The 10,561-nt window shown below is 45.1% G+C and overlaps 1 protein-coding gene across 4 annotated transcripts in view; it reads left to right on the top strand.

Annotated features, from left to right (window-relative positions):
• The window catches only part of FAM81A (family with sequence similarity 81 member A), a 101,747-nt gene that overhangs the window by 71,024 nt on the left and 20,162 nt on the right, over positions 1–10,561 (top strand). For all 4 annotated transcript variants that reach the window (XM_014593387.2, XM_006141769.3, XM_014593391.2 and 1 more), the window contains exon 4: positions 608–726. In XM_014593387.2, coding sequence (XP_014448873.1) covers positions 608–726 — 119 coding nt within the window. The remainder of the gene's footprint in view (positions 1–607; positions 727–10,561) is intronic.

The raw sequence follows: 10,561 nt of genomic DNA, 5'->3' as shown, positions 1-10,561 counted from the left end.
TTTTTTTTTTTTTTTTGCTATAGGGCATGTGTGCTTGCCAGAAAGATAGAGAGAAACAGAGAGACAGAAAGTGAGAAATCACACTCCCCTTCCCCCCAGGGGGGATGGCCACGCTGCAATCCCTTCTCCTCCATTCTCCTCTCAAGATCTTGGGTACGCACGCACACATTCCTGGTGTGAGTTTAAGTCACCAGGTCTGGGACTTGAACCTTGGTCAACTTACATACTTACATGGGAGTCCAGTGATATAGCCATTAGGCCATCTGCTGGTCATGATAATGTTTTTCTAAAAATAATGATTTTGTATAACTTTATTTTAATTTGACCAGTGAGGGACAGAGAGAGAGAGAATCTAAGTCTCCAGTGGCAGTACCTGTGTGCCACTGTGGCTGGGCCCGGAACTTCATTTTTATTGGCCCATTAAGGGTTGGTTTGGGACTGGTGTTGAAGGTTTCCCTAAGCCTCCTGGCTCTCTGTGTGACTGTTTAAAAGGAACCTCTCATAAAAACCAGGTTCGATATTTTCGTTTTGCCATAAGTATCAAATGCATCCGTGGCAGCACGTGAATTCCTAAGTGGACCCCCTGCTGGTTTTCTGTGTTGCCCAGGTCCTCCAGGAGCAGATCCGAGCCAGGGACAACATTAGCTACGGAACTAACTCTGCCTTAAAGACCCTGGAGATGCGCCAACTCTCGGGTTTGGGAGATCTTCGAGGAAGAGTAGCAAGGTAGGTCCAGCCGTCGGGCCCTCCGCTCATCCAACACTGTCCTTCCTGCATTCTGCTTTAGTGGGAACAGCAAGTTCCTCACATGATTTCTATGCATCCCCCCTGCTTTGCCCCCGACGTCTGGGGCACACTTGGCACCTGGCAGCGAGCCCGCCACGGTTTCCTGTGTCTCTGCAGCTGGGTGGTCGTTGTGGGAGGAAGGGTGGGAGTGCCCGCGGCCGGCCTGTGCAGTGGGCGGGTGACCGTAGGCTGACTTACTCCCTCGGTACTAAGCTGAGGCTGCTACTTTGTCTTTTTAAGATTTTATTGTATTTATTTCTTTATTAATTTATTTTCAAATGGCTTTATTAAAGATACTTTTCATAAACAGTCATGGTATTTCAGGCAGGACATGGGCAGACAATCATTAACCATATACAACAACTTTCAAACTCCCTTCTTCAATGGACTACCAACATCAGAAAGCCACTATAAAACCCAATGAAGCCTTCATCTGATGCTCTGAACAGGGAAAGTTTAGAGTGAGGGTTGACATTTCATATTTAGCATGTTGTTTAACGACTTTTCACGAGCCGACCCTGACTTTTGGGAAATGAAAACGCAGAGTTATCAACCTGAAGACCCAACAATATAGAAAAGGACCTGCTGCTCCTGCGAAGGACGCCATCTCAATGTCATCAGAGAGTCCAGATTGCCTGATATCCTGGTATAACCAGTTTTCTGTGGTCAGGTCCCACAGGTCTCTGGTGTAAGAGAGTAAGTCTATGCTGAAGGCAGAGAGGGAGAGGACATGAAAGCAAATGCTAAGTTTTCCACACCACAGGGCATCTGTGCCAAGGCGGCTTTGTGTCAGGGAATCCCTCCTCTCTGGAGCCAAGAGGAAGTCTCTCAAAACTAGAAGAGAGAGATGTTGTCCAAATCAATCCAGCTTCAGAGACGTTCTATTAGTGACAAATGCCCCTTCCCCTCCAAAACAACAAAGAAGTGTTCTGTGCGCTTCCAACATAGCTTTAAAAAAAGGTAAAACAAAATTCTGCTTTTTTATAAAACTTAATTAAAAATAGAATTTCAAACTGTACAGTCACCAGAAGTACACAGTTATCAAAGATGCACACACTTCCCTTGGCATCTCCAGCACCTGCAGCTTTCTGTGCCTGGTCTATGTTGGCATCTCCGTTTTCTGCAGGGTTATTCCCATCCTTGCCAGCATCAGCTTTTCCCTTTTTTCCTTTGGGTACCTTCTCTCCCTGCTTTGCAGGGGCCTTTTCAGGCTTGGGCTCTGGCTTTGGAGGAGCAGGTTTCACAGACAACCTTGCAGATCTGCCCTGTGGTCCGTCCCTCACCTTGGCTTTATCTCCTTCAGCATCTCCTTCAGCCTTTCTCTTGGGCATGGTGGCGACAACAGCGGGACGTAGGTGCTGGACACTGGGGATGCAGCAGGGCAGGCTTTGGTCGGTCCGGGATCGCTCTTGCCTCTTCTTCCCACTGCTCCAAGATTGTATTTTTTGAGGGCTGGCAGATGGTGTGGTGGCTGAGACTCTGGACTCCCACTTGGCCAACTGCAGTTCAAGTCCTGGATCTGGTGGCTTGCTTTCTCACTTTCCCTTTCTCTCGCTGTCTCTCTCTGGTCAAATTAAAATACTTCTACTAATTATAATAATAAATGGAATGAAATAAATAAATAATTTTTTAAAGATTTTATTTTTCTTATAATCCATTTTTACTTCAATTTCTGAAGCTATTACTTTATGATAGATCAGAAAGTTACTTTGTGAGCCCCAAATCTCAACAGGACAGAGAAATGAAGGAGAAGGGATGGTGACGTGACCAGACCCCATCCGGGGGGCGGGTATTCTTTCCCTCTCTCTCTCTGTCTCTGTCTCTCTGTCTCCGATGAGCATAGGTGACCTTGGGCTACTAAAAAGAAAAAGCATGAAAAAGATCTGTCAACTCAGCTAGTATGAGACGTGCTCTCTCCCCTCCTTGAAGTGTTGTCCGTAGGCTGGCGACTCGCACGTCATCTGGGAGCTTATTAGGAAGGTGCAGCCTCGGGCCCAGCCGCTTGACTGCATCAGAATCTGCACTTTAACAAGACCCCTGGATCCGCGTGCATGCTGCTAGCTGAGAGGTTCTGCGGAGAACTGTCTGGGGTTATTTCTGGCTGGCTGGAACGGAATTGTCCAAAGTATTTCTGGGCCTCTTCTGCCCTCTGCTGCTACTAAGAGCCAAACACATGTCTGCATACCAGCCCTGCAGGTACTCCAGACCAACCTGAGTGACAGCGAGAGTGACCTGCGAGAAAGACAGGGGCCCACAGGTCCAAGTCCTCTTCAGAGCAGAGAGGGGTAACGTTAGGGCACATTTGCGTGGACAACAGGAAGGGCCTTGAATGCTGGCCATGTGTGTGGTCTACTGAGGAGGGTGAATCTCATAGCGGGGGCTGCGTGGACAGACCGCGGGACTGGCTGGCCGCTCTCCTGTGCACCTGTCGGATGAACTCTGTTCTCCTTGGCGTGACCCTCGGCCACGGGCACCCTGCTGACCTGGACTCTCAGACCCTTGCACGTTTCTCTCAGCAGTGAGGAACTGCTCGTTAGTCCCCCAGCTGGCCGAGCTGTGCCATCACGCTGCCTTTGCACAGATGGTCTTGTACTCACATGCCTTTCTTCCCAGAAACGATCTAGAAAAACCACTTGAAATCAGACCGGGAAAACTTGAATCCATTCAGGTGAAGTTTGACTTGAAAACAACCCCGACTTCGAGATCCCTTTCCAGACAGTAAGGCAGGAGAACCAGGGAGCTACAGGGCAGAGTAGCAAGTGGAGATCTCCGAGCATCTTCATAGCCATTGCAGTTGCAGGTGCAGACCAGTTACAGGCCGCGTGGTGATGTTCGGTCGTGGGCCACGTGCATGGCAGCAGTCCCGTAAGGAGCTGTACCATGTAGCTAGGCGTGTAGGGCAGTGCTGTCTGGGTCTGTGTGCGTGCACGCAGTGCTGTTCAGTCACTGACAAAGTCACCCGTGACACATTTCTCAGGACACAGGCCCATTGCTAAGTGACATGTGACTCTACAGGTATTAGTGTAGAGTTGGGTTTATATTTGCCATTTTACTTTTTGGTTTCTGTGTCTTATTATTATTTTGGTTCTTGTATCCACATTTATTGCTTTCTTTGGCTTTAACTGATGTTTTGGACTAAAACATTTTAGGCTCCTTCACTATTTTTCACCGTATTTTGAGTTCTTAGTGGTTGCTCTGGGGTTTAGCACGTGCCGCTTCAGGCTGACGCTAATGAGCCAGGCCCATTACCCCAGGATGGCTCCAGCCCCGGCCTTCCATCCTGCCCTACCGTTCTCGTACGGATTCCATCTATGTTACAATCCAAACCACACGTCGTCATTATTTTACATACGTGCTTGTCTTTTTCAGAAAGCCGAGAGAAGGAGGAGAACAAGTACATTTTTAGAGTTTAAATGATGATCATTTGTTCCTGCGGATTCAGATCGCCATCTGTTGTCATTTCCTTACTCCACTACAGAGTTGCCACCTTTTAAAAAAAGACTTTCCTAAAGGGCACATGCACTGACCAGGGAGGGAGGGAGAGACAGAGACAGAGAGAGAGAAAGAGAGAGAGAGAGAGAGAGAGAATCCCCCATGGAGCATGGTCATGCCACGGTCCTTGCCCTTTATTTCTCCCTCCTGTGAGAATTTTAGGCATGCACGTGCACACACGCACACGCGCACACACACACACACACACACACACACACACACACGTGCTGTGCCTGAAACAAACTGTGCAGCTGGCCTTGCGGGATCCGGCTGCCTTAACCACCAGGCCACGGGCTCCCCCTCAGTCCCCTTTTTTGTGCTGGTATCAAATACATTTCATTTCTATCTGTTTGAGACCCCACAATACAATTATATATGTATAATTTTAAATCGCTTTTTAAAATCAGTTCAGAGAAAATGCTCACTTACGTTGCCCCCTATAATTACATGATTACCTTTACAAGTGCTATCTGTTTCTGGTTTTGTTTTTGTTTTTCCACGAGGATTCCAACTACTCTCTGAAGCGCTTGCTTTCCACTCGAGGAATTCCTTTGGTATTTCTTGTAGGGTAGGTCTCTTAGTAAAAATTCTCTCAGCTTTTATTTTTCTGGGATAACTTTATTTTGCCTTTAGTTTTTGAAAGATGGTTTTGCTGGATAAGATTTTTTTTTTCTTTTCTTTCAGCATTAGGAAATGTCATCTGCTGCTTTGTGGCCTTGTGTGGTTCTGATGAGAAATCAGCTGTTAATATTATTCTGGTTCCCTTGTATATTATAATTTTCTTTTTCTTTCTGTTTTTGGAGAAGTTTTTTGCTATAGAGTGCATGCATTCACCAGAAAGACAGAGAGAGACAGAGAGACAGAAAGCAGGAAATCACCCCCCAAGGAGATGGCCATGCCACAATCCCTTCTCCTCCATTCTCCTCTAGGGATCTTGGGCATGCATGCACACACACATGTGCCTGGCGTGAGTTTAAGCCACTGGGTCCAGGACTTGAACTGTGGCCCACTACATGGGAGTCCAATGACATAGCCATTATGCAACTGCTGGTCCCTCTTTTTTTTTTTGCCTTTGTCGTCCAGCATTTTTATTGTATTTATTATGGTATGAATTTCATGGTATTTTTACTACTAGGAGTTTGTTAAGTTATTTGAATGTGTAGATGAATGTTTCTCATCAAATTCAGGAAGTTTTCAGCTATTACTTCCTCGAATCTACTCTTTTCTCTCTCTTCCCCTTCCGTTAATCTCATTACACATATATTGGTGCACATAACATTGTCCCACACTTTACATTTTTCAGAGGCTTTATTTTTCTTCTTTTTTTAACTTCTGTGTTCTCCAAACTGCAAAATTTCTATTTTTTTAAGAATCATTTTATTTCATATTATTTATCATCATTATTTTTTAAAATTTAATCAGAGAAAGAGAGCAAGGGAAACTGAGGAAGCAAGTCACCAGGTCTGGTATTCGAATCACAGTTGGCCATGTGAGAGTTCAATGCCTTTATCACCATGCCACCTGTTGGCTCCCAAAAGCTCTAGTTTCAGATTTACTGGTTCTTTGTTCTACAGTTCACATCTTTTGTTGAGTCCTCCTGGTGAATATTTCCATTTTCATTATTGTGCTTTTTAATTAAAAAAAAAGTTGTTGATTTATTTAATGAGCAAGAGAGGCAGAGAGAGAAAGACAGAGAGATAGCAACACATGCCCAGCAGGGTCCTGATGCCACGATCCACCCTCAGACTCAGCCAGCTGGGGTCATGGACACGCATGGTGCTCAGGGAGGTCTGCGGCCACAAGTCAGCAATCGTCCTCTGTAGGTCGACCTTGCTGAGGTCACGCTTTACTGCCATGCCACCGTCTGGGCCCGCTGTTATCTTACTTCTTTTTTAAAAAAGAATTATTTTATTTCACTTTATTTATTGACTTACTTACTTTATTTTGATGAGGAAGGGACAGAGCGAGAGAGAGAGAGAGAGAGAAAGGGAAAGTGAGAAATCAAGCCACCAAGTCTGGGACTCGAACTGTGGTTGGCCACGTGGGAGTCCAGCACCTTAACCACCACAGCACCTGCCAGCCCCTATTGTACGTTTTAACTTCAGAATTTCTGTTTGGTTCTTCTTTTAATAATTTTTATCTCTTTATTGATATCTTCTATCTATCAGACATTGTCTGATTATCCCTGCCTTTACTTTTATCATTATTTTTAAGGCTTTTTAAAAAAGAATTATTTTATTTATTACCATTATTATTCATTAATTTGACCAGAGAGAGACTGGGGGAAAGGGAGAGTGAGAAAGCAAGCTGCCAGGTCTGAGACTTGAACTGCGATGGGCCATGTAGGAGGCCAGTGCCTTAACCACCACGCCACCTGCCGGCCCCATTTGTCTTTACTTTTAAAGAGCACTTTCCTTGATTTCTTTGATCATCCTGTATTTATAGTGGCTGCTTTGAAGTTTTTATCATTTAAATCTGGCGTCTGTGCTCTCTCACAACCCTCCCCCCATGTGCGTTTTTTCTTTTTCTTTTTTTATTTTAGAGAGATTTTTTGCTATAAGGCCCGTGTGCTTACTGAAGAGAGAGACAAAGAGACAGAAAAGGAGAAATCATTCCATGGAGGGATGGCCACACCGCAATCCCTTCTCTTTCATTCTCCTCTTAGGATTTTGGGCACACATGCACACGGGCTCAGCCTGAGTTTTAAGCCGCCGGGTCTGGGACTTGAACTGCAGTTGACTACATGGGAGTCCAGTAACATAGCCATTATACCATTTGCTGGGCCCCAATTCATCTTTTCCTAATTTCAGGTAACATACTGTAACAACCCTGGATACCAACTCCGACCCCCAGGCTTGTCTGTTTATTTAGTGACTGGGCTGGAATGTCTCTGTGATGCCTGGTTCATGCCCCCTTGCCGTGTGAAGCCTCTGATGTCTCTCCTCAGGGGGTGCAAACCCCCCCCCCCCCCGCACGGGCCCCGCCCCCAGCGGGAGAGCTTTAGCAGGGCTCTCTCCACTGTAGCTGTCACACCCAACCTTAGGCTACACAATTGCTGGCCTATTGCTCTACTGTTTTTATGGTGCCTTGGGATATAAATTGTCCCTTGGTCTTGATGCAGGTAAACGCTTGCCAGCTTTTAAGGACTTAATAATGCACATAGACATAATTATGCATACTTACAGTATTTATAGTGATCAGGAAAACAAGCAGCTGACTTCGCGTTTTAAACGTCGTTGCCATAGCGTGCTGTCGCACTGTAATCACCTGTCGAAGGTGTTCTGCTGAGGCATGTGACCCCTGGCATGCCTGCTGTGAGGCCCTTGGGACCTTGTTGATGGACTTCAGACTGCCTCCTCATCATCACTGATTAGATGGCTCGGTGCTAGAGTCACTCTGCCACCTAATGGCCACAACGGGAACTGTACCAGGGAGAAAACCACTGCCCAAAAACCTGAAAAGGGGAAATTTGGGAATTGAGTGTTTGTGATACGAAACGTCAAGGATGAAATAGGAAAACTGATCAGATCCCATTGCAAAACCTTGTTTGACTAAAGCCGTGAAGTCGCACACACAGCTATAGAGCAGCTCTGACGCTATCTTTTTTAAGATTTTTAAGTTCAGGAATGGTGTTTTTTTGTTTTTTTTTTGTTTTTTTTTTTTTGCTATAAGGCGCGTGCGCTTGCCAGACAGAGAGAGACAGAGAGACAGAAAGCGAGAAATCACCCCCAGGGGGGATGGTCACGCCGCAATCCCTTCTCCTCCATTCTCCTCTTGGGATCTTGGGCACGCACGCACACGCGCCCGGCGTGAGTTTTAAGCCACTGGGTCCAGGACGCGAACCACGGTCGACTACGTGGGAGTCCAGCGACATAGCCATTACGCTAACTGCTGGTCCCAGGAATAGTGTTTTTTATTCAATGCTAATTAATTTCAATCTCTGGGAACCAGCAGTTAGCATAATGGCTATGTCGCTGGACTCCCACGTAGGTGACTGCGGTTCGCATCCCGGACCCAGTGGCTTAAAACTCACTCCGGGCGCGTGTGCATGCGTGCCCAGGATCCCAAGAGGAGAATGGAGGAGAAGGGATTGCGGCGTGACCATCCCCCCTGGGGGGACAATTGACCACATTTACTGTGACTTTCCCTTATATATAATATATATTTAAATATATATAAAAGATAAAATGTTATAAATATATATTTATATATGTATAAACATATAAGTATATTTATATACATATAAATTATATATAAATATTTTATAAGTATATTAATATTATATATTTTTGTATATTTACATATATATTTTATATTAAAGAATATATATATTACAAATTTTTTTTTCTGAAATATCTGGAAGTAAGAACTTCTTTTTCCTGAATTAAATTTTCCCACAAGGAGAATGTTATTGATTACTTTATTCCTCTACAAAAAATCCAACTGCCAAGCTCAAATGAGGTGAACATTAGCCTCAGGGGTTTATTGGCGTCATAATAAAAGCAGAGGTGGAATTTAGAGTGGATCCCTTGACCGTCCTCTCCCTCCCTCCTCCCATTTCAGAACGTCTGTGTCTCTTAGCAGCCAGCATTCTCTCAGAGCTGCAGCGGGGCTCCATGCATTCAAGCCTCAGCACAATCTTTGTAGTTTTGGCCTTTTTTTGAAAAATGGACTTGGTCCACCGTAGCCACTCGGCTTCCTGTCATAATGCTGCTTTCCTGTGCTAAAGGAGAGCCCTTGCGCATTTCGTACTGGGTTACTCTGTGGGGCTGGTGCTTGCCACACTTCTTACAGGAAGTCCACCGGTTTTTAGGGACATTCACCATGTTTCAGGGATCACTATTGGCATGGAAAAAAGCAGATGATGTTTTTGTTTTTGTTTTTAACTTTTTAAAATGTATTTATTTTATTATGATTACTCAGTGTGTTATAGGGCACATACGCTCATCAGAACAGACAGAGAGGGGATGGGAAAGTGAGAGAGGAAGCCATCAGGTCCAGGACTCTAACCATGGTCAGCCATGTGGGAGTTCAGTGCCTCAACCACCATGCCACCCACTGGCCCCATCAGTTTTGTGTGTTTTTTTTTAAGGTTTTGGACATATGACGCATGCACTTTCCGCAGAGGAGAGAGACGGTGAGAGGGAAAGTGAGAAATCACCCCGAGGGGGGCAGGATGGAGGTAGTGGAGGGGGGATTGCCACGCTTCTCCTGGGATGTTGGGCACGCAAGCACATGTGCCAGGCATGATTTTCAAGCCACCGGGTCTGCGACTGGCCAGATGGGAGTCCAGAATCGTAACCACTGTGCTACCTGCTGACCCTTCATTGTTTGGTTTTTGTTTTTGTTTGTGTTTTGGAGGGGTTTTCGCTATAGGGCACGTACACTCGCCAGAAACACAGAGAGAGACAGAGAGACAGAAAGTGAGAAATCACCCCCCAGGGGGGACGGTCACGCCGCAATCCCTTCTCTTCCATTCTCCTCTCGGGATCTTGGGCACGCATGCACACGCACTCAGCGTGAGTTTAAGACACCACATCCGGGACTCAAACTGCAGTTGACTACATAGGAGTTCAGCGATGTAGCCATTACACTCCCTGCTGGTCCCGACAGTAGGCGTTTTCTCTGGTGTCTGACTTCAGTGGGAATATTTTAAGTGTTTTTCCATTTTGGATGGTAATTGCTCTAGTTTTTTTTTTTTTTTTTTTAACATAGAGTTCTTAATCAGATTAAGGAAGTTTTATTATTCTCCTAATTTACTAGATTCTTCATCATGGGGACCAGCAGATGGTGTAATGATTGTGTCACTGGTCTCCCATGTAGTTAACCACAGTTCAAGTCCTACACCCAGTGGCTTAAAACTCACTCCAGGTATGTGTGTGTGCTTGCCCAAGATTCTGAGAGGAAAAGAGGAGAAGGGATTTCAGAGTGGCCATCCCCCCTGGGCAGGGGTGATTTCTTGCTTTCTGTCTCCCTGGTGAGCACATATGCCCTATAGCAAACATCTCTAAAAATAGCAAAAAAAATAGATTCTTCATCATGAGTTGGTATTGAGCTTCTGCAAATGTTTTTTGTGTCTGTTCCAATCATCAGATGATTTTTCTCTTTTAATCTGTTAATGTGAATTTAGCAAGGTGACTAGAAAATCAATATAATAATGCCAATTTCCTTTCTATAAGCTGATAGGAAACAACTAAAAATATGCTTTAAAAGTTGTTGAAAATAAAATCTGAGAATGTGGATGGGCATAAGTCTAATTTAAAAGAATAGAACAAGAACACTG

This window comes from Tupaia chinensis, unplaced genomic scaffold (assembly GCF_000334495.1).
Source record: "Tupaia chinensis unplaced genomic scaffold, TupChi_1.0 Scaffold000063_1, whole genome shotgun sequence".
NCBI lineage: Eukaryota > Metazoa > Chordata > Mammalia > Scandentia > Tupaiidae > Tupaia > Tupaia belangeri.
The sequence above is the reverse complement of the archived record's forward strand: the minus strand, read 5'-3'. Positions and strand labels throughout refer to the sequence as shown.